At 36.3% G+C, this 24,674-nt stretch overlaps 1 protein-coding gene across 2 annotated transcripts; it reads right to left on the bottom strand.

The window, feature by feature from the left end:
- Window positions 1–4,016: 4,016 nt before the first annotated feature.
- LOC113714767 (oxysterol-binding protein-related protein 1C) lies at window positions 4,017–21,418 on the bottom strand. Of its 2 annotated transcripts, none has more exons than XM_027238827.2 (10): window positions 20,312–21,418; window positions 19,345–19,701; window positions 15,425–15,518; window positions 10,704–11,161; window positions 9,628–9,783; window positions 7,252–7,419; window positions 7,030–7,170; window positions 6,158–6,388; window positions 5,599–5,712; window positions 4,017–4,348 (listed from the first exon to the last, which is right to left on the bottom strand). In XM_027238827.2, exons 1-10 carry the CDS (start codon window positions 20,915–20,917, stop codon window positions 4,181–4,183), a joined length of 2,493 nt encoding a protein of 830 aa, XP_027094628.1. In that variant the 5' UTR covers window positions 20,918–21,418; the 3' UTR covers window positions 4,017–4,180. The 2 variants fall into 2 exon arrangements, with proteins under 2 accessions (XP_027094628.1, XP_027094629.1); XM_027238828.2 differs by having other exon boundaries at window positions 10,713–11,161; window positions 20,312–21,417.
- Between the last annotated feature and the right edge of the window lie 3,256 nt (window positions 21,419–24,674).

Genomic DNA, 24,674 nt, shown 5'->3' with positions numbered 1-24,674 from the left:
TGAATTTGAAATCAAAATTTTGTATATATGATATGCATTCAAACATAATAGTATACACATTATTATTGTATATAAAATTAGCCCTATATTCTTTTAATAAAATAATTCCAGCATGAAATTTGCATCAAAGATCCCATAAAAAAAATTAGAGATATCTACCGTAAATGTTCTTATTTAGGAAGTGGAATGTAATTGGGGAAAGCATTAAAATCTAGTCGAGATTGTAATCTGTAACTTTCCTATTTTGCCTTTTATGAAGTCTTCGGATCTTGTATTGGATTAAGTTTCACACATGTATAACTCGCTTTCTAGTTAGAAGTGTTGTTGTGAGATGCAACAAAAAGTAGAGACCACGTTATCTGTTTGAAATTGCTACCAATTGAAAATTCTCAAAATATTTGGATTGGTCATTTTTTCAAATACAATACTATAGTAATACACAAATAAAATAACTCAAAAAAATCTCATTCATACAATATATCAAATATTTCAAAAAATATTTATAGCAGAAGTTTTTTTTATATACGTTGCTACAGTAAAATTTTTTAAAAACACTCCAAAAAATAGCTAATCCAAACAGAGCATTAGATGAAGGGAGTATTTGAAAAACACCCTGCCTAATCCATATAGTAATACTACTAAAAAAGTAGTTTTTGGAGCGTATAGATAATATCATTCCAAAATTATCCTTTTATTGTGTTCCCTTAATTGTTTACGACAAACCAATTTGAAATCTCTCAATATTTGAAAATATACCAATTTACTTCTTTAATGGAAGATTATAAGTTTTTATTATCTACCTAGACAAAATAAGTTATCCTTGCATTCGCGTTAGTAAATAAAATCTTGCTTCCATAGCCAACAAGCATGTAAAGGAGTAGAATTCTTTGTTTCAATTTTTCTAATTGTACCTACCTCTTCTAGCAGCTATTAATAAAGAATAAGGGTGGCACTTTAAAAAAAAATTTTTTTTTATTAGGGTTGGGAGATCCTTTAACAAAATTTAGTTTATAATTAGACAAAAGATATTAAAAATTTAAACTTATGAATAATTTACAAAGCACATAAAAATCATTCATAATATTGTATAAATGAAACAACTTCTTTTAGCATCTTGAGAGCATTACAAATTAAATTTTTTAGCCATCTCAAATAATTTATATATACAATTTTAAACACTTTTCCTTTCTTAAATTTCCAAACCATGGATGTGGATAAAAGAATGAAAATGCTAAATAATTTCTTAAATTCACTCAAAATAGCTTAGATAAAAGGAAAGATTTCTTGATTTGGTAACCTAAAAGGCACATAATTAGGATGTCAAAAAAATAAAAGTGGACCCAACTTTAAAGTTTTAAAATAGGAAAAATCGTTCAAAACATCCCTTACATTTTGCAAAATAACTTTTTCCATCCCTCACTTTTAAAAGTGTAATTTTACGTCCTTTATAAATTCATATTGATCAAATTTGGTCCCTACCTAGTTTTCCGACTAGTTTTTAGTCAGAATCCACCACGTACCAAAGTAATCTACGCTTCCACCAAATTGCAACACTTTAGTAGAAAAAATCTACACTTCCACCAAAATAATCGACCCCCTATTAGAGTACCAAAATAATTGAACCCTAAAAATTACAAAAAAAAAATTCTTTTTCTAGTTTGAAAACATTTTAAATAAATTTTTCTTTTTTGTACTTTAAAAAAATTCTTTTTTGTAATAGTGAGGTAACCAATGTGCAATGCTTGAATGGATCTATGTTTTCTTTCTTAAAATGAGTATTTTAATAGTATATTTTGAATTGGTTTTAAAATGTTACAAAATTTGAAGATAAGGGAGCCAAGTGATATTTTTGAAATTTCAAGTGTGCTAGATGACATTGTTAGAAATCTCAAGAGAGGGTTAGATATCCCAATTTAGGGAATAATTACACAAACATACCCTAAGATAACTAACAAGTACTGTCAGATCCCTTGTGGTTTGAGAAATTTCATATGTTTCCCTTATTTGACATTTTAAAGTAACAATATGAAATTGATAGCCAAGCAAAAGTAATGCCTGCACAAAAGTGGTCTTTTTTTTTTTTTCTCAATTTGTTGAATTGGAATTAAGCAATTCTGATATTTTTAGAATCATTCAAGCAAAGGTTTCAAGAAATCAACTAACTTCCTTATTTTGAACGTAGGATGGTAGTTCTGATTTGATGTCTACAAAAAATATCATTCTTTAGTACATTAGATGGATAAACAAAATTGATCACCATGTAGATATTTATTCTCATCAAAACTAAGCAGAATGCATCTACCAGAAAGGGGAAAAAAGCAGCAAAGTGTCACCAATATCATTTTGGTGAAAGAGGATAGTCATTGCTACTAACAAAACCCATTCAATTTTTAACCTTAAAATAGAAATATAATTTGAGTTCCATATTGATTTCAAGAACTTCAATAACTATTTAGAACTATTAAATAGAAATGAATGCCAAAACGTAATGAAGATGATTAAATCATCAAGGAATTTGATATGTTTAACATTTAACCAACATTTTTTGTGGGAAGTTAAATTTGTTGGCCCAACAGCTCAAAAAATATGCATTCCTTCAAAATGATACAATTTAAAATCACCAAACCAAATTATTGTTTTTTTTTTTTTTAACTGGGAGGTCTTAAACCCAAAACCTAAAGGTGTTCAAATTTCAGGAAAATTTTGAAAAACCGACCAATCCAATATATATTGGATTCAGATTTTTCATAAAATCAAAATGTATCCAATTTTAATGTTTGGTAAAATACTTCAAGAACAGATATTTAAAATACACTACTGTACCCATTACCGGCAGAATTTCCAAAATTATATATATATATATATATATAGACACACACACACACATATTAGTTATATCCATACATATTACTAAATACTAATTAGTAACTAATAATTATTGAATTACTAACTAGTGAGTAGTAGCTACATATTACTACCAACAAACTTATTGATTAGTTTAACTATTACTATTGAGTACTAACTACTAATGACTTAATAATTAGTATTTGTTTCTTAAGACTAGTTCGAGTACTTGAGAATTTTAAGATTAGGACTATTAGCAAAGACCGCAAAAATAATTGAAATATTGTTTTGGTGCAATAAATTTGTTAGAAAAAAATTGAAGTATTTTAGCTTATTATTGGCATTTTGAATTTCGGACACCATCGAATTACCGATTCTCCACCTGAAATCCAATTACCAAACTAAAGCTTGGACTGTAATCAAATATTCATCTTGACAAATTGATTGTCAAATTCTCAAAAATTTTTTTTACCGAATTCTCCATTACAAGTCGATGGACAACCCTACATAGGACCTCCTAATTATAATTTCTCCCATCATATGAGAAAATATGAAACTCAAATTCATGATCCACACGATATTAGATCTTTTATAAACATCAACATCAATTACCAGACCATAGTCTCATCAGCAATGCAAGACAATTATTTCTCATGAAAAAACATTTAAAATTTTCCTGGAAATTTGAGAATTTCCCTGCTTATAACTTGTAACGCAAGACTGAATCATTCATGTAAAATCCAGAAGAAGAAGGGGGGGAAAAAATAACAACAACTACCCTTGCATAGACGTGGAGTTTGTCTCCCATTAATTTCCCATCCCGAAAAAATCTGATTTTCAGAAGCAGGTTAGCAAGTCGGTTACGTTTAGCACCACCACGGTTGATGCTCCTGCACGCATTAAGAGGAGTATGCGATAAATTTACCGGCACCATCACTTGTGCCCCACTTTCGGGTTGCTGTAGAAATGTCAAATTCCAAAACTGTTGTTCCATGTGTAAGTACTAAGTACATATGGCAGAACTTTGTGGAATCGTTTCACCAAGAAAATCAAAGCCATTCATATTTACACCACGAAAGATGGGGGAATAAAATTTTTTTTTTTTTAAAAAAAATCATATGCTGAGTCGCCAGGATATGAAGGAAAAGTTAGAAAAGGAATAAATGCTAAAGTAGAGACAAGTCGAAAGAACCTTTTATTCAGGAAGCACTTGATCTACACTAAATGGTTTGTCAATGACGTCCCTGGCCCCGGACAACAATCACCGGCAGCCTAAACCAATATTTCTGTCGTAAATGATGAAAGAAAAAAGGAATCGAAAATTTTTGAAACTTCCTCAGTCTAATATGTGGTCAGACGCAATGTGACCAAAAATATCACGGCATGAATCCCACTTCGCCTCTTCCCTTGCTTCCCAATACCCACCAATGTAGCGGTAAGTATCACATCCTTTGTCATAAGCAAACCACCGTGGTTTCCAACCCCTCTCTTGCATTTTACGGGCCTGTTGAGTATAGATAAGTATATTATTACCACATCAACACACAACCCCTGAAGCCAACATCTTCAACTATAATGAAGCTCGGTTCTTGGCACATCAGAAATAGCCCCGTTTAGATACCTAATTCAGGACAACCTCTAACTAGAAAGCAGTTCGAACATATACGACAATTAGTAAGTCATATGCTACACAAACTTATATTTCAGTTGAGCAACATCTTGTAATATATGACTTTCATTTAATCTCCCAAACACAAATATCAATCCACCGGAGAGCAATAAGAAGCACATAATCCAAATTTTCCTTGAAACGTTGCAAATAGTTGCAACATAGAAGCTCTGATACTCCAAAAACAAATAGTTGCAAGATCCCCATGTTCGTAACTTCAGTCATGCGAATAGCAAGAAAGAAATCGGAACAGCAAACTAATCTTTGAAAGTTCTAGAAAAATGTACCAAAGAGCTTAACTTAAAAGGCAATGCAAGCACAGAGAATTCAAAACCAGACCTTCATGGGAATCATGCAGAATCCAAAAACAGCAGATCTTTACAGAAATCATACAGAATTCAAACATGAGGTCGTGTGCGTGTACAGATCTGTTGGAGTGCATGGGAGAAATTCTGAAAACTAATTGCAAAACTAAAGGATATATTTTCTACATCCTACTTCACAATAGACAAATTTTCTAACAATCAATGAAAGATCCCATGCCACAATAATCCCAACCTATTTTAATGTAAGTCACACATATTTAGGTTGACTTTGTTGTCAGGCCATATTGATTTATCTAGTTATGTTTATCAATAAAAAAAATACCCTAATAATTTTCAAAAAGGGGAAGGAGAACCCGAAATCTACAATGCATGGTAAAGAAAATTCATGCAGACAGATAGGAGGAGGGGAGAGAAAGAGCTAGTGGGACCCGCAGCAGAATTGCGTGCTTTGTGCTCTCAACTTTCTACCTACTGGCATTCCAAAAATTCCAATTTGCCAAAATTCAAATAATAAGTACACCAACCATTCGCCTCCTTGATTCCAACAGCATTGTACCAATAATTGCTGGTAGGTCAAAATTCTACAAAGTGGAGTGTCAAAAGTCTACATATGCTCTCAAAATATACTTACAGGTGGGTCAAAATGTAAAAAATGCACCAACCACTAGCCCTTCTGTCTCCAAATTGTAAGCAAAATTAAGTGCTCCAGCCGCAAAATCATTATAAAATCTATTTTTGTTGCAAAGCCATTACAGTTACCTGTCTTTGTCGCTGCTCCAGTCGCAGCTTTTCTGCATTCGCCTGTTCGTACAGCCCATTTTCCAAGCACCTTTGATCAGGTCTCAACCTTGAATCGGTCGGTGGTAGCCTTTCCTGCAAATGACATTAAGTTGATTGACTGCATGCCAAAAAAAATGCAATGGCCCTCAGCAAATATGCAAAAGTAAACCATCTTTTTTCATGCCAATATGCAGATACATCAATTTGTGGGGGCAGGAATGAGATATTGATAGTAATATAGTAACACAGAAGAAATCAGAATGGATAAAGAGCCACTAAGAACCAAAAACTTAAAAACAATTGAAACATCATAATGACCCATCCACATGTTTAAACAAAAAAATCTGCACCAGAACCTGATCAAGAAATCATTCATAGTGGCAATAACAAATTTTGCTATTCAGAGTCAAAAAGAAGATACACCACAAGCATCCAGTAACTACATGAAAACTTTCCCCAGTATAAAATAGCATCGTTCCAATAGAATAATAAACACTCAAACCAAATGAAGAATAGAAGTGTGTCTCTTTAACTACACCTTCAGTCCCGGGGTAAGTTCGTTCAATGTCATGGCAAAACGGGTAAAATTATATCTTGTTTGGAACTTAGGAGGTTTGCTCCGCTTCCAAAGTAAATGTGCTTCTGACAGAGATTCAGCTCCTTTTCCTCTAGAAGAACACTCTCCATTCACATAATGCATGCTCTCATCCCACTTCCCAAAGAGGGTTGCAACTGTCTTTCCACTCCTATCCTGGACTATTCCTTGTACCTGCAAAAGGCTAAGCATCATTAATGCCATAACATTATAAAAGTGTAAGTCAAATACTCATCAAAAGAAGCCATACAAAGATTCTAAATGCACATTTTCTCTCTATCAACTTTCCTAGCTGTATGACACAATGTATGATGAACCTTCTTCCTATCAGATACTTCCAAAATGACTTGTAATTTTCAAGCGGCAGGCGAAGTAGACATTATTCCCATTCCAAATGCCAAAGACTAGGTAGACGCATGAATCTCTTCAACAGAACATGTTGACATGTCTTCTATTGGCATATGACAAAGCATGCAAGCCAAAAAACACAGGCATGATCCTTCTTTACAGATAGAAAAAAATCAATCCCACCTAGAGAAGGGTCCAGTAGACCTCAGAACAAAGTACTAAAAACCACCATATTCCTGTTTCCACAAGACAAAGGCAGCATGCACCACAAGAGGAAATGATACATTTTCCCCACATTATTATTTTTTTTAACAGTTTAAAGAGAGTCTCAAAATTATGAAAGGATATCATAACTTGAAAGAATTTCTTTCATCAATCGATTTTGCTCTTTGGTTAAAAGAACATGCAAAAATTAGATAAAATGTGTGACTTTCCTATGTTTTGAGAGAAACAGAGGGAGAGTGAACCTGATGAGGATTGCGGTCTATGATAGACTGCTCCTTGAATTTCAGTTTACATGAATAATCACGGTTTCCTTGAATTCGCATGGTACCATAGTGATCACAATATAATTTTCCCAAAATAAGATTGTAAATGGATGTTGTTACCTGTTACACAGAGAGATCCAGATATACATCAAACATGACAAACAAGTAAAATCATCACTAGTCATAACCCAGGAATTGCACCTTACTCCATTGAAATACTTCTCCATCATCAAATTCCAGAGTTAAAACACCAACAGGTTCTAGTTGTATAGAGCGACCCCAGAATTTGCTTTTCAAATTGCTATCACCATAAAACTTCCATCCAGTACCCTCGCAGTGACAAGCTACAATCATAGGATGATGACTGACCTGATTCAAATGAAACCCAACCTCATGATGATAGTACACTAGCAAACTTTTAAAAATCACAATGAAGGCAAAGAGTTAAGTATTTCTACCCAAACTACTACCAAAAGCTAGCAGAGTGGAAAATAGAGAAGAATTCAATGAATGTGCAATCCGATGAAACACATCAGGTAGCATTGTAGTACACAAGACAAACTTCCAAGCAGCAAACAAATACATTCCCATTTGGTATGCACTGTCAGTGCAACCTTATGTAACATAAGTAAGACCTTAAAGAGAACAAGATAAAATCATCTCATCACACACTGGATCCCGCTAAAACACCACATGCTTTAAGTATATAGATAACAGTCAATCATAGAGAAAATGAACAATGATCCCCAAAGTTTGGAATATGGATATTCTGATAAATACAAACTTTACCAGAGTCCCTTAAGCAGTACAAAGAAAGGTAATCCGAAATTCGAAAGAATTTCATAAATTCCTTAGAATGCTTAAAATATATTCAGACATTAATATCAATACATGTATAATTGCACATAATCAGTTTGACCAGAAAGACAAGTTAAAGGATGATATAAAAGATCCCCATTACTGAAACTATTGAATTATAAAATGAACAAGACTAAACACAATGCAGTAAAAAATTTAATGACCATAAATGCATCTGGCAGACTAAAAGTCAAAAGAGGGATCTGAAGTACTGAGTACAAGCAATACCAGCCAGCAAGGAATTAGTAAGAGAGCTGTAGTGCAGAGCTGAGGAAGATGATGAATGAACAGCACATACTATAAGATGATGAATGAAACTCACTGATTGTGACTAACCAACAATAGAGCCCACAAGAACTTAAGCATATATACATAATATATATACACACATACACAACGTGCTTGGTTTTCAGTGGTCTCCACAAACCTGCTCAATCATCCAGCTGGTCACCTTTTGGGCTCCCTTGTCCTTTAGGGCATGGGCTAGGCTATCTAGTGGTCTTTTTTTTTCTGGTAAAAAAGGCTAATCAAGGATGTCCTATGCTCTGACATCCTTGAGGAGATCCCTCATTCTCAGCATGCAATACACTTCCCCTTCGATATGCATTCCTAAGCAAAAGCTGTGAGAGCATAGGAGCTATATGACTACAAGTAAAGCAACATCTCCCTCAAAGTTTAATACAAAGTCTTCTCCATGAGCCCCTAAATACTGTACAGGGCTGGTGGGCCCCATGGAATAACAGATAGGCATGGTTATTGTTCAGATGGAGGACACCCTAGGGTGACAATTGGCCAATATGATGAGCCCCACAGCTTCACCTAGTCCACAAGAAGCCCTAGGTCAGCCTCCGGCCAACAGGTCAAACCCTTGGGGAACCCCCAGCTCCCACTAGCCCAAACAATCACCATTCCACAATGTGGCTAGGGAAGCACCCTTGCTGTCCTTGTCCTACAGGTGCATCCCACAATTACAAGACCTCCTTCCCAGATTGGTGGGTGGGTCTTGCATTGTGGCAGGGCTCAAAAGGTCAGTCTTCCACTAGGATAGTGGAACTTTCTCTGTACCTTCACTTCCTCCACTTATGTGGAGCCCCAAGGTCCCACTTTACTGGCATTTCTTGCAATGCAAAATGAGTCAGTGGGCTAAGGGGATAATGATCCTATCTCTGGCTAGGGCTGGCAAGCACTATAGATTATGAAGTACTACAACAGACTATGCCCCTTTAGCAGGAGCACTTCAACAGCCTGGTGATACTTCATCTTAAATGAAGCTTATGGTGGCCAAATCCATGGATTGTTTGTAAGCACTAAGATGCACACAACCAGCAGGGGTTAGGGATATGTATCGTCCTTTTAGGTTTCACATACCCTGTAAAAGAATGGTACTTCACTTTCCAGCAATCACCTCCATTTTTTTCATGATATGACTTAGTATTCCACACCATAAAGTTCCACATTTATACCTTGTAGTTGGTGCTGTAATGGTAATTATAGCAGGAAGCAATGCTACTACAGACAGCATGGGAGCTTTCTCAATACCACTATACGTTTTAATCAAGCCCTTCTCCCTAGAAGATACTGGAGCATATCCTTGTGTTACTTTAAGTATACCAGAGGGAGTCAGAGAAAATAAAACTGGAGTTTCCAGAAAGAAGAAAACAGGATAAATTACTGAAAATGGAAAAAAATTTGTACATTGCATTAAAGAATAGAATTCACCTTCTCTGAGAAAAACCGGAGCCCTTTGTCAGGATAATCAGCCTCATAAGTCTCCCCTAATAGTGGATTAAATGGTTTGCAACTTCTTCCTTCAGTACACGCATACCCAGATACTGCAAATGCTGCTACATTTAAAATCCTCATAAGGCTATTACCCTATCATGTCATATGTTGGTAACAAGTCAGAAACTAGAAGAACAATGGTAAGTGCATCTCCAAATATGTCGTGAAAAATATAAAGAGAATGCTTGTTATGCCCTATTGCAAACTCTGTCTTGATGCTATGTATTTAATTTGTAAAACACAGATTATACAACAGAGAACCTAAACATGAACCACATAAAAATGACAACAAAGGTTAAGAACAATAAAAGGCTGAATATAAATGAAATACGCTAGACGATTAACTAAACAACCATTCAGATCCAAGGCCTCAGTTACACAATCAAATAGTCCAGCATTAATAATATCCAAAAAAGTATTGTTACACGTACATAACCATGGTTACCGACATCTTCTCTAGCTAGTCAGACTTTCAAGATGACCCTCATAAGGCAACACACAAGAGGATCTGTTCATTACCACAAAAATTCCAATCAAGGACCTTTTCCATGCTTAATACTGTTGTTGGAAACTAGGAAATCATTCTATATGGCCACAAATGATCAAATTTTGGAACCAATATCTCCCAAGTTCTTCAAATATCCATCTCATTTTGCACTTGGGATTGCTAAACTCCTACATGCACTCCCCAGCAACGTGAACACATTAACATGCCTCACAATTAAGATGATTACAGTCTTCAACTGAAGTACCTTAGAGCTGTCATATCAGCTAGTTTGATGACAATTTGCAATTTACAAAATACTCCATTATATGTTAACTTTAGGCAAGCCAAAGCATATCTTGAAAAACACAGATCATACAGAAGAAAAAAAGTCCAAAAATTAATATGATGTACTCAACCAACAAGTCAAGCTCATATCGACTGAGATCAATGGAAACTGAAGGTATTGACTATCAAGCATGAGCACGGGAAGGAAATTTCAAACAGAAAGCACTAATTTTCCTCTTACTATGCATACCCTTTTCCCCCATTCATAAGCACGATCAATTAGATATGAATACTCCAAATCCTCAAAGCACTTTTGCAAAGAAGACAGAGGTTCATTGAAGTAGACAGGAAGACAAACTCTTGTGAGGTCCTTCCCAATGTTGTCTTTAATCATCGACCATAAGCTCACACTTTTCTCGGTTTCAACAGGATCAGGTAATTTTTTGCGACGCTTTATGTAGGGAAAGTTAGCACCAGCGGATTTAATAGCAGGATCGACACCATCATCAGATTCAAAAGCATAAAGTTCATCTTCACCAGATGAGAAAGATGATGTGCGAAAATCAGATCCATTGCTCTTGAAGGAACTTGAAGACAAGAAGTCCCTTGTGTCAAAGAAGGTGTTATCTTCTTCATCTGTATCCTCTTCTGCAGCATCAACTCTTTCAGTATCATCTTCAGATTCACTGGCACTGGCCTCTGGAAAAAAAGCATCATATACTTTTAGCAATTTATGGTTAATAATCCCACTAAGAATAAACTATTACCCTCCAATCTTGACACTGCTTTTAAGAAGTTATACATACAACAGGCCAAAGTAGGCTACAAGGCTATGGCCTTCATGCTGTGTAAGTTGAGAGACAGCGATAAAGTGAGTGTCGAGGAGGTAGTCATACAAGAACACAGAAACAAATTATCCATGTAACAGAAAAAACACATTTGCTAATGCAATTGGTAAATCTTCTGTCTATAAGCAAAAGAACAAATAATAGTCAAATATAAGATTGGCTCAGAATCACTAAAATGACGCTTAACCATACTATGCATACTGTAACAGAAAGAAAGCTGTCAAAACAGGGCTCGATTAAGCACATAAGGAGATTATCCTATCATTTAGTAAAGTTGATCCTAAGTAAAAAGAAAACCTATTATAAAAGAAAAGCCTGAATTCTATTACTTCGTATGTGATTTCAGAAATCTCTGTTCTAGAGAATTCTATTACTCGAACACCATTGATGTCCAATAGCTCTAAAAGTAACCGCTGAATTTGCTAGTACCTCGTCCTTTGAGTATAACAGAGCAAATGATGGTATAGCAATGAACATCAGGATGATTCCAGGAAATATGATCCAAAGAATCATGATAGTAGTTCCATGCACAATCCTATGCGAAATTGACTATGTTTTATACTACAAATGCCATAAAGTGCGAACCAAGATCTATGTTATGAAAACTAAAAGCAAAATGATGGACAAAAACACAGCGTGATGTGAGTCTTTTATTCCTTGGATAATACGTGTTGCTGTATCTTGAGATCCTAATTGCTATGGTTCAAGGTGCATCACAAGGAGCTATTGAAAGGAATAGCCTAGAACAATAATTTTTTTGTTTCATTCTTGGACTACTCTGCTTCCCCATTGCCCCTCCCAACATCCCCCCCCCCCCCCAAAAAAAAAAAGACACCTCCCTCACTGCATACTTCGCATATATTAAGTCGTCATTAATCTGCCTCTTAAAGGCAGAAAGAAAAAAGATTTGCAGGCAGAGAGGAGATCAAAACCCCAAAAAAGGCCTAATGAATCTATTCCTGCAACTTCCCCGGGAGAGGCTGATAAGAAGCAGCTAAGAATCAGCAGCTATTGAAGCCCCCATATGTTGAAGGACTACAGGTAGTGCTTCATCTTCTATCTTAATAGTAGCGGTCAATGGGAAGAAGAGTAGCTATAAAAGAAAAAGACCTAGGTCCTTTTGCCGATTCGCTAAACAAGAGATCAATTCACAAAGCAGGCTACTCAAATGTGATAATAGATTCTAAGTTCTGAGAAAGTATACTGAAAGCACATTCTCCTATTCAGGTTAGGGAAGGAGTTGTACTAGCTATGCCATCTAATTGAGAAAAGGAGATCAATTAAACCAAGCAAGTCTGGCAGGCATTGATTGAACCTCCATCCGGAGATTCAGCAGTACGAGCAAGTCGGAAGAAAGCAGACAGTCCACTGAACAGTTGGTTCTGTGTAAAGATGGTGAACAGCAATGGTACTCATTTTGAGACCATCTTAAAGACCTGCTAGCCACAACTTCATACCAACCTCAACATCCGACAGTTGCCAACAATCTACCCCATCCTGGAAAGGAGATCAGATAGCTAACTAACGCCACCTATTCCTCTCGCTTAAATGCTTTGTAAGTCAGTAGCAGGCATCCTACCCAGTTCTAATTGACTAAGATTATGCTCCTCCAAGGAGCAAGCTTGCTTTAACCAACTCCCTTTTTGATAAGAAGTCAGAAAACCCCAACCCAACACTCATTATATTCGAATGAAGGATGAATAGTGCCCAAACCTATTCGTATCAAAATGTGAGAATTTACTAAACAAGTAAACAAACCTTTTCTATCTTTTTTCTTTGTCAAAATTTTTCTATCCTACTAGTAGAGCACTAAAGAGGATGCCTTTTCTTGCTCATCACCAAAAAAGCATTCGGTTTGTTTTATGTAGCCTCAGCAGCATTCTTTGTTATCACGGGGGTCTAACACTTCAAGTGCTATCTGAATCTATTAAAGATCAGATATCTTGGAACTGGTAGATTTATTAATCAAATACCATGTCCTGCAATATTTTAACTTCAAAAGCAAAAGACAGCAAGCCATCAAATGATAGACAGAATGAACAAAGTTCCGTGGACATGAAAACTAAACAAATGCTGCAGCTGTATGAAGTTAGTAATAAAGCTAATGTCAGCCTCACCAGATGAAAGCTTTGCAATTTTTGAAAGGTTCCTTTCTACTTTTAAACAGGCTGTGAAGCAGCAGCTACAGAAATAAAGAAAAATGATTTCCGCACACCCTTAAAATCATTTGTTAATGGAAGATAGCTTCATGGTCATTTATAGGTCTGGGATTATAAACTTGGAAGTATTTACAAAGCCATTCGGATTATCACAGTGGGTATAATAAAATGGATGCACTACCTTAAGTGGACTCCACTTGGTAGCTTGTAAGCAAATGGAACTTCAACTTAATTTATGCATGTGTATTGAATCAAATCCCAAATGACACCTGAGAACTCTTTCCGTTTAAGAATCTTTACTTCTATCTTGTTACATTACCTTTTTCTCTTTCATATAAGTTATTTAAAATAGCTTTTTGACAACATATCTCTTAAAATTATTATATGCAGCCAAAAAAAAAGAATTCTTCAATTCAATGTTTTACTTATATGTTAAGCTACACCAGAAGCGGGCAACAGATCCATCGAAGGGCCTTTTCCCATATGTACAAGATGCCTTTCTCCAAAACAGAAGGCTTTCAGAAGTTATATCGAGGGAAAACAGGACCCACCCACCCCCCTCCACCACAGGGCTGCGGGATGGAGAAATCAAAAACATTAGTACTACAATATAAGACGATGAACCATAAGGGGGCAATCAGAGTATAAAATGCTTCATATAAAAGACTTCAGCTAACAAGAACCAGGAAAATGCACCATGCACCAATATCGTCCACCATGTTTAAAATAATTTGTATCACTCTATCTAAGAACCCTTATTTATCTAGAACATCCAAGAGGACAACAGTAGCAACTCCACAACTTGATGCTAATGTATCACTGTACTATATCAAACACTGACTGTTATGTTTCATCCAGTCTAGCATTTCCACAACCAAAAGCATGATACTCTAGGTAACACAACTTCAACTCACAGAACACTATTCCACCCCATCCAATGCACAAGTTCATGAGCTGATAACAAACGTTTCTATTCTCATTTCACTCTCCCTTATATTTTGTGTACCTACATCTGAAAACATTTTCAAGAAAACTCAGCTGCACTCCAGATCCAATCTCATAATAGTGATTTTAAATCGATCAACTTCTCGAAAAAATTAACATAGAAGCTCCAACTCCTAATTTACTATTTCTTTCATCATTTTATTATCACTTGTTACACTCTATATGAAGTTCTTAAATCATAAGAATCTATATAGAACAATGCCACATGATAACTATTTTAAGTGGTGAAAACCAGAGTCTGCATATGCCCTCCTCTACACAGCAGCAATAAGGTACACTTATCTAGAAAGTAATACACAGGTAAAATATTTACTCTTGAAATTAATAAAAGAAAATTGAAATTAGTTTCGACAGATAATTTACAAACTTGTCTGCATTGTATATTGGTGTAATTAAAATGCAAAAAAGGTATTCTTCTGAAAGTTCAAAATGTACAGCATGAGTGTTTTACCAAACAATTTGTTCCTGACTTAGATATAATTAATTCAGACACATGCATTCAACTCTTCCATTAGTTATTGCAATAATAAACATGTATCACATACTGGTCCAACAATGCAAGATCAGAAGCAAACATGCCCAAGATTAGCTACAGTATCAATCGTGTTTACTCTCATGTTTGTATTATCAACTATTTTAGAAGAGTAGACAAGGATGATTGCAAGCAATTCCTTACTGGAACTCAAGTCCACATTACTATTGCCTAGTAAAATGGTCTATTATAAAGAAACTCAATTATGACAATGTAAAGGAGAAATAAAGCACTTAATTAATCAGGCAAAACTAATAATAACTATTTATCTTCTTTTGTGAGTATTAAGAATTTAGCCAAGAGAGCTGGTAAAGAAAGAAAAAATTAAAATAAGGGAACCCACAAAAGTGCCTGACTACAAAATCATATAAGATCTGCGAAGCAATGCAATGAAAGATAAATCTGTGATTATGCTTACCACTATATTTGTCTTGCCTTGATCTGCTAAATGCCCCTTTCAATTGTCTTTGACTCTCATCGACTACTGTGTTTTCCAGATCAACCTTTTCTGTCTAAAACAACCAGAACAGGGGCACTATCTTAGGACAAGAACAGACAATCTCATACAATAAGGAAACTAAAGGCACAAGCTCCATATTGTTGGAAACATTGACATACTAGGACAACTGAATATTGAGTATACACAAGTCAAGCACATGAACCTAGGTTACTAAAAACAACCGAGGGAGTAAACAATCCATATTCAGATAAATCCCAATTTATAGCCTCACTAAACCAGAGATGAAAACCAAACTCCAACTAAAGATAAATCCATGTTCCTTAACATCAGTCTCAAAAGGCATCCACAGGAGACAAGTACATGGAGACTTGACGAAGCTTACCAACATATGTGTAGTACATCTACACTGCTTTCAACTAGGAAAAAGGGCTCCTACATGTAACAAAGCCAAGAGAAATTCTAAAGAACACAAACCTAAGACAAACCAGGAAAAGAAAACTTCTCATCAATTGTTGAGACCAAAGGATTTTTCATAGTTCAACTTTTATACATAAATTGCCCTACCATGCAGGACATACTTTAAGCCCTAATGAGAGACTAGACTAAACGCACTTTTCTTTTTCTTTTATTTCAGATGCCGAAGTGAGTACCATGCTATTTATACCATTAAGCCACCAAACTGCAGCTGTTTAAAAAGGTTACCACACATAATATATGCACAAATTTCCAAGAACACATTATGGTGTACAACACATGAAGTCATTGCATACGATTTCATAACCAATTCCAAGAATCCATTATATTGCAGAGTTGCAGTCAGATCCATTTCTTCTACCATGTGTGACCACTTCACCTTATTGAGCTTATGGCTCCTATAGTTCATTTAAGTGCCTCTTTCAAGAGCTCAAGGATGCATTTGCCAATTTAGTTGGATGCCCTTCCAGCTACACAACACTAAAGATAGAAATGATATACCAGATCACTTGTGAAAAGCTATACTTTATTGCCCAGACACAGTGGACAAATTGGACCTAAAGTCAAAACAACTATGTCAAGAGAACTCAAACAAGACTATCTATTGACATTCTTCAGTTAACACAAGAAGATTTTCATGGGTTTAGTTGCCTAGAACTCCTTCAGCGAAATTCCTTTCTGGTATCCAAAAGACATGTAACTTTCCAACTCCATCAGAATACCCAGGTCAGAAGATAAGACTGCAGGTTTCAAAAAATTTCAGCAGTAACAGAAATTTTGCTAATTAGTGCTTCAAGAGGCTGATTTGCAAGCGTCCAAAATTACTAAATCCAAAGAGACATGTACAATCAACTCCAGAATCAGTCGTAAAGTGAAGAATGGCACATCACCAGGTAAAAAGCTACAGAAAAACCATGAAAAGTGGACACACTTGGACCAACTGCTGACAATGAAAGTCAGTAAGCTAAAAAAATGTCACGAATTCTGCTGCTTGCACATGCTTGATTAATATTTCTACCACCATACTAGATTCCCAAACCTGCAGAGCCACAGTTACTTCACCACAAGCACCATGCGTAATGAGCAATTTTCAACTTCAGTGCTTCTGTATGTGCAGATTGAACCAAGGAAAAAAGAATGTCCACACAAACATCGTGAAGCCATAACCACTAGGACATGTTATTGCACTGCAGCAACACCATCACCATTGTCCAATCAATTACACCAGTATTACCATCTTTTTACAAGCACAAATAGATCATCTACTTTCAAGATTGCTAGAAGTGACTGAAAAATTTAGACTGCTTAGAATCATCTGTGTTGCAACCTAATTCAAGATTCTCGGTCCTAATAAATTGGGTGGACATGCATTGACGAATCAAATGTGTAGATGAGAGAAAAGAAAAGAGTAACCGGTAATTGGCAATTGCACAAAAGCATGTCGTAACCTGTGCCCTATCACTTTAGCAACAAAGGGGCAGGAAGCACATAAGAGTACAAGTCATTTCAGTATGTGTTAGAACCAAGACAGATATTAAAAAGACTGCACACCAGAATGTAGCAAATAAAACAGTTTATGTCATCTTGGAGATGCCACTCGTACATTAGAAGCACATAAAAGAAACAAAGCTTCATCCAGATAAAATTTTTTTAAGATAAAATTTTTTTATCACTCAATTCTAACACAACTGATTTTTCCCATGTTGGCTGCTGCCTGAATAATTTTATTTTGCAGGCACTTTGTAGAGAAATATAACCGAGTCGCGCTAATTCTGGGCAGCAACTCATCTATGTAGCACTTGCCAACCCTTTTTAAAAAGAAACGTTAGAAGGAACTCTAGGATTCTTTGGCATAAAGTGAAAATATGCATAGACATGGAAAGTGGCATCATAGCACCCAGGCATCTACTTCTCAATTAACTTTTTTGCATTTTTATCTTAAAAACATGCAGGTCACATAAATTAAGACTTATAAAATACCACTGCTGAAAAGTAAAAAGTACTCCCCTTCTCCAATTCTCTCCCTGTACTCTTTTCTTCAGAACTAGCCCAAGAGCTGTTCAGAACTAGCCTCATGAGACAAACTTTCTTTATTCTACCCGCGTTTTAACCCTTTTCAATTCCTGTGTTATTAATTCACCTTTCTTATTAATCAAAATTCTTTTAAGAATTGCTTTCCAGCATGACTTGATTGCTATTAAAGTAGTTTCCAAATGCAAAGCACATACACCACAAAAGTTCTGGATATCAAGCTTCATAGATAAAAGGGCTACCAACTATGCCAGCTACACTATAGGAGTTACTTGCATACACACAATAAATATTGCAGATCCTGTTGAAGAAGCGAAAACACAACTTCAAATAAACATTACCGAAAATCACTAGAGAACTTTATTTACATGACATTTCACATCTTTATCCATGAAAGAAACTTGTCCACACAAGAAAATGTCAAACCTATTTTGTGAAATATTGAAGCCACATTGAGATATAAAATTGCACCAATAGGTATGTAGAACAGCAGAGCAAATAATAATTTGCTTGAGGAAGTTAAGGATGCACTATTGACTTATCAGCACTAAAATGTATTGGCAAAACATATGCTACATTATGTTCTACTCCAGAAATTATGAAGACAGCATGCAACTGTTCAAAACTGCAGCAGTTGATTCTCAACATTCTACCAGGGACGGTACTATTGCAGATCAACCTAACAATCCCAGTATTCAATTGCAGCAACTGCAGCAACTCTGCCAAAACAGAACAGAAGGCTAAACCTACACCACAAGAAAAAAATTTCAGGGATAGCCCTCAAACTCAGTAGGATAAACTGGAACAGCGTTCCGAGATTTGCGATAATTAGTTCCCAAAGACTCGTCAAATAAGAAGAAAGTCATTATATATGAATCTTCCTAAAGGCTTCTGGCAATGTAAATCAGAGCTGATGAAATTACCCTCTTGCTTAAGAAAATAAAAGAGGCTAAATAGGTAGCATAACATCAACTTTAGACTCAATAACCACACGACATATAGCAACTGGCAGACAAAGCACAGATAATGGGATATAAACTACAGAAAAGGCAAATCATTCAGATGGCAATATAATTCCAAACAAAAAAAAAGAGCAATTTATTTCAGTCGTTTCAATCACTTCAAATGATTGTGTCAACATATACAAAAATGCCAGGACAAATCCGGGATCAAAACTGCCTATACAAAAGAACTGGGAAACTATACTACAAAGCTTAAAAAGGGGGAAATAAAGTTAGGAAAGAAAAGAGAGATCATCGAGCGGTTTGGGTGGATAAGAAGGCACTTTGGCCTCTAAAATCCTGCAAAGAAGAAACTGAAGCTGGACTCTGAAATTCATTAGGAAGACATTTTCTAGTAATCATAACTTGTACCTCTAACTGCCGCAGCGTATCAATGAGGAGCCAGTGCTTCTGCTTCAGAAGCATCAATTGATTCTGCAGAGAAGCAAACTCGTCTTTCATAATTTGTTCACTTTCCTCAATAGTATCCTTGCTTACGCCTGCTTCCAATAATCTTTGCCTCAACTTTTCTGTTGAAACAGCCACATTGTCGATAGAAGCCATTAATTCACTGTTGGACATTCTAGGGAACATGTCCTTCACAGCTTGCAATGCTTCCATCCATGCCATTCGATCTTCTCTAGTTTCAGCTCTCAAATGCAGCCTCTTTGTTCCAGTAAAAATAGAAAATCTTCTATCATCTGATCTGCTCTCTCGAATAGAGGAAACCTAGAGAAAACCTTTCATATTTAATTGAGACCAATATGGCCAAATCTAGATATCACCACTACAAGCCCTAAAAAAATATCAAATAGCAGCTACTTCAACATGAACCGACCCTAAGTCATATTCAATTTAAAACCAAAAAATAAACCCTTACAGAAAAAGTTAATCTGATACAAAGTTCAGCATAGTTCTCATTTGTAATAAACACACAAGACAAAAGCTTTGATCCTCATTCTTTATTACTCTGCATATTTTCCACAGAGAGTCCAGTCTATTCTTCCTGAACCCTTCCTTTTTTCTTTGTGAGTTTCGGGAATATCCCCATTCATAGGTCCAAAAAAATACAAATTTAAAAGAATGAGAGAGCAGAACTTTTACTTATCCCCATTAAATCCTCCAAGAAATCATTTTATTTTCATTATCTCATTATTCAACAGATATCAATAGCAATATCAAGCTGAGAGAGCCCAATTTACACAAAATTCTACATTTAAAAGTAAACTAGATTCAAAAACTATTATTAACTTCTCAAAAAAAGAACAATTTTCTTTTAATTATCCCATCAAAATTAAATCAATATCGATAGCAAATATCAAAAATCATGATCACAAACCTTGAGATGGACTTCACCAACAGGCTTGCGAGTCTTCTGTTGAGATGATGCCGACGATGATAATCCATTCCGCCTGGAGATCCTCTTAAACGACTCTTCCCCAATCAATCTAGCGCCTTTCTCGCTCTCTTGACTCACAACAATCTTATCAGGCCCATGGATCTTGTAATACGACAACACGCCATCTTGCAAAACAAACCACCGCGGCCGCCATCCTTTCCCGTAATTCACCCACTTGTACAAAATTCCCGAAATGCCATTTCCCACAATATCATTTATCTTCGCTGCACCGCTCGTGCTCCCACTCGCCGCCGCAGCTGCCGCAGTCAATTGAGCAATCTCCCTCCTCGACGGCGGTTGCGACGCCCTCGACAGCCGCGGCGGAGAAAAATATCGACTCGTAGTCTGATCATTATTATTCCTATTATCCCCGTTAATATTACTATTATTTACCTTGCTCTGTTTAATCCGATAATGATTATTATGATTATTATTATTATTATGATCCGAGGAAGAAGACGCCGGAGGAGGCGGCGGCGACGGTAGCGCCGGTGGCGGAGTCATCGGGTCTGGAATAGTAGAAGAAACGCAACAAAATGGATGCATAGAACAATCGGAAGAGGAAGGGGGGAAAAGGCAAAAAGAAAATTTACAAAACTAAATCAATAAAATTCTGAGAAATACTTTCTAGAGATGAAGATGAGAAATTCATTGGAATATGCCAGAACCCGGATTTTGCGGGAAATGGACAAAATTAATGGGAAAAAATTAAATTGACAAAAAATTGGGCGGTTAAACTTACAATTAGTGATAATGCTGATGATTAAGAATTTAATTTTTGGCTAAATGAGGAAAAATGCAATGAGGATGTGATCAGATGCAGAGATTAGAGGCGAAGATTAAGGTGAGGGGAAACGCGGATTCGGTGAAAAAAGATCAATTATTATTGCTATAATTGTTTAATTAGTAGGGGGAAAAAATTGGGAGAATTTTGGAGGAGTAATTGGGAGGAAAGTACATAGGAAAAAGGGGAAGGAAAGAAAGTTGACGGGGACAAAGGTTTCAAACACAATTAGGGGCGGTTACGGTCAAAGACTGGCAAGAAGAGTTGAGGCCGGCTTTGTGAGTTTTTGGCGTGCGGAGAAAATGACGTGTGGGAGGAGGAGGGAATAAAACGTGGCAGTCTAGGATAGTTATGTATGAGTGCTTATTTGAATTTTTTTTTTATCTTTTTGTTTAAAAAGTGGGTTGACCTCGATATCTAGATTTCAAATTGAAATTTAAAAGGGAAAGATGTTTAAAACGTCCTTCATATTTTGTTAAATAATTTGTTTAGTCTCTCACTTTTAAAAATATAAATTTACATTCCTTACAAGTTCATGTTAGTCAAATTTAGGGCCTGTTTGGAAGGTGAGTTTTTTGGGTGTTTGTATAAAACTTTACTGTAGATCACTGTAGAAGTTGTAGAAAAATTTTTGTAAGATAAAAAGTTTTTTTCCTTTTCATTTTCTTTCCTTCTTTTTCTTTTTTCTTTTTTTTTCTCTCTTTCTTTTTTCTTCTCCTTCCCCCTTCCCTCCGCTGTTCCCTCTCCCGAGTTCTCCATGGCAGCAACTTTCCTTCTGCTTTTTTTTTTTTTTTTTTTTTTGCTTTTTTTCTCTTCCATGGCAGCCACCTTCCTTCCCCACCATCCCTCTTCTCCTTCTCCCTCTCCCTCTCCCCTTCCTTTCCTTCCCCCGCTGCCCCTCCCCTTCCCCTCTCCTCCCCTTCCCAGCCACCCTCCCTCTCCCCCTTCGCGAAGCGTTCTGGTCGCACCTCTTCCCATCCCCTTCCTTCCCCCGCCGCCTCTCCCCTTCCCCTCTCCTCCCCTTCCCCGCCACCCTCCCTCTCCCTCCTGGTCTGGCCCCTCTCCTTCCCTTCCCCCGCCGCCCCTCCCCTTCCCCTTCCTTCCCCCGCCGCCCCTCCCTTCCCCTCTCCGCCCCTTCCCCGCCACCCTCCCTTTCCCCGCTGGTCTGGCCCCTTCCCTTCCCCTCTCCCCTTCCCCCGCTGCCTCTTCCCTTCCCCTCTCCTCCTTTGCGATCTGGTCGCGCGACCAGATCAGTCAAAGGGGGAGGGGGATGGGAGGGGGAGGGGGATGGGAGGGGGAGGGTGGCGGGGAAGGCAGACGCTAAGAGGAGAGGGGGAGGGAGAAAGAAAAAGGAAAAAATTTTCAGAAAGGCACCATAGATTGGTCAAAGGGGGAGGGGAGAGGAGGAGATGGGTTGAGATAGAGAGAAAAAAAAAGTTGAAGGCCGGAACTAGCGGCCGGAATAATGACCGGCGCCGGAAGTGGTGGTGGAGGTGGTGGCGGGCGGCGGAGGATGTGGTGGGTTGGGTGGGGGAGGAAAAAGAAGAAGAAAAAAGTTGAAAGGAAAGTTTTTTGTGTATTTTTTAAGTGTGTAGGTTAAAAATTTTGATAAGTTTTTTGGGGTTCCTGTAGCAAAAGTTATTAAAAAACTAGTATTATACAAACTTGGTAAAAACTTGAAGTGCCAAACAGGCCCTTAGTTTCTACCTAGGTTTTCAACTAGTTTTTGGAAGGAGAAGGGAATAAAACGTGGCAAGTTTGGATGGTTGTGGGGCTATGAGTGGTTGTTTCAATATTTTTTTTCCTTTTTGTTTGAAAAGTGGATTGATCTCGATATCTAGGTTTCAAATTGAGATCGGAATAAATTTGAAGGGAAAATACACTGTACTTTTTTTATGTGATATATGTAAGATAAAATAGTAATTGAAAAATGTATTTATGATACAAGTAAATAAATTTATGTAAATAATTTTCTATCCAAACACATGTACGATTTTGGTTCCCAAAATTTGGCATAGAAGCAATTTTAATTTTTAAAATTTAAACCAAAGTAAATTTGATTTTAATAGATACATGAATATTACACCCTAAAATTAAGATTTCCTATTAGTTTTTTCCTTCTAGTTCTTTAAAGCTAATATTGAGTATTAAAATTCCTTAAAATGCAATCACTAATTTGATTCTCTCTCTTTTTTTTTTTTTTTTTGCACTATTGAGTCTTCCATTCTTTATGCATGGCAACATGTTGGATTTTTTAAATTTTTTCAAATGGGAGGTTTCAAATTCAGGACCTCCTATTTAATATTCCTTTTACCTTACCACCCAACCCAACCTTCCCACAATATATTGGACTTAAATTGCAACCATAAACAGTACTGCATATAATTAAATTTCACCGATTCAAGACTATTATTGGACCTAATAGGTTTAAAAGAATAATTTAAAACCAATTATGTTGTGTCTACTATACAATAAAGTTACATAAGATGACCTTTGTTTTATATTTTATCCTCATGTTAATTATTTAATTTTCTTTTGAATTTACCTCGTTATAAAGAGCAAATCGCGCGAAATGTCACTAAACTATTGCAATGTGTCGATTTTGGTCACTAAACTTTTTTATTAGTCAAACATGTCACTAAACTAATAAATCTATACCATTTAGCTCACTCCATCTATTTATGCCGTTAGGAGAGACGGAAAGTAATTTTTGAGGGGTAATTTCATCTGCATAGCTTTTTGTGGCAATAAAGCGATAAGAGTAGGGTGAGTAGGGTTTAGAATGTTAGCAAAATTTTTGACAAAAAAAACAATTGATGAGAAAAGTTGCCACATTAATCCAGCAAAATCAAAGTAATGAGTGAGGAGAATCAAAGAACCAACCAACGACAAACATTAGCAGTGTAGCATAGGTGATCGATGGCAACGAAGTGGGTAAAAAGACAAAGGGATGAGTTCATTGATCCGTACACACTATTTGATAAGAAATCTTACAATCCCATGCTTGTAGATTTGGATAATGTTTGATTAATCGTGTTGTATGTGTTATGAGTATAATGAAGTATTTTGCCAAAGTGTTTATTGGGTTTAGGGTTTGCTGATCTGATCGGATTGTTTGGAAAGGACATAAGAACAAGTGAATTCCCCTTTTGTCGTCGTAGATGGTTGCAAGGGGTCCTACAACAACCCTCTGTTTGATAATTTACTCATTAAAAAAACTTTTGTGGCAGTTGTCTGATTCGGGTTAATTAACAATTGGGGGTTAAGTATTTTTATAGGAAGAACAACGTGTATGACAATAAAAAATGGTGAGTAACAAGAATCATGTTGTTTGCCTTTGTTGTTGTTACAATTCCTGATAAACCTACATTTTCCATTAAACTCCACCATGGTGCTAAAATTGAGGGAAACAAATACAAGAGTTATGTGGATGGACAGATTGATTATTTCAATTTTTGCCATGCTAATTTTATGTCGATTCATGAAATAAATCAAAAGGTTGAAAAGTGTGGGCATAAT

The sequence above is a fragment of the Coffea arabica genome, chromosome 10c, assembly GCF_036785885.1.
Source record: "Coffea arabica cultivar ET-39 chromosome 10c, Coffea Arabica ET-39 HiFi, whole genome shotgun sequence".
NCBI classification, from domain to species: Eukaryota; Viridiplantae; Streptophyta; class Magnoliopsida; order Gentianales; family Rubiaceae; genus Coffea; species Coffea arabica.
This window is presented reverse-complemented; position numbering and strand designations above follow the sequence as displayed.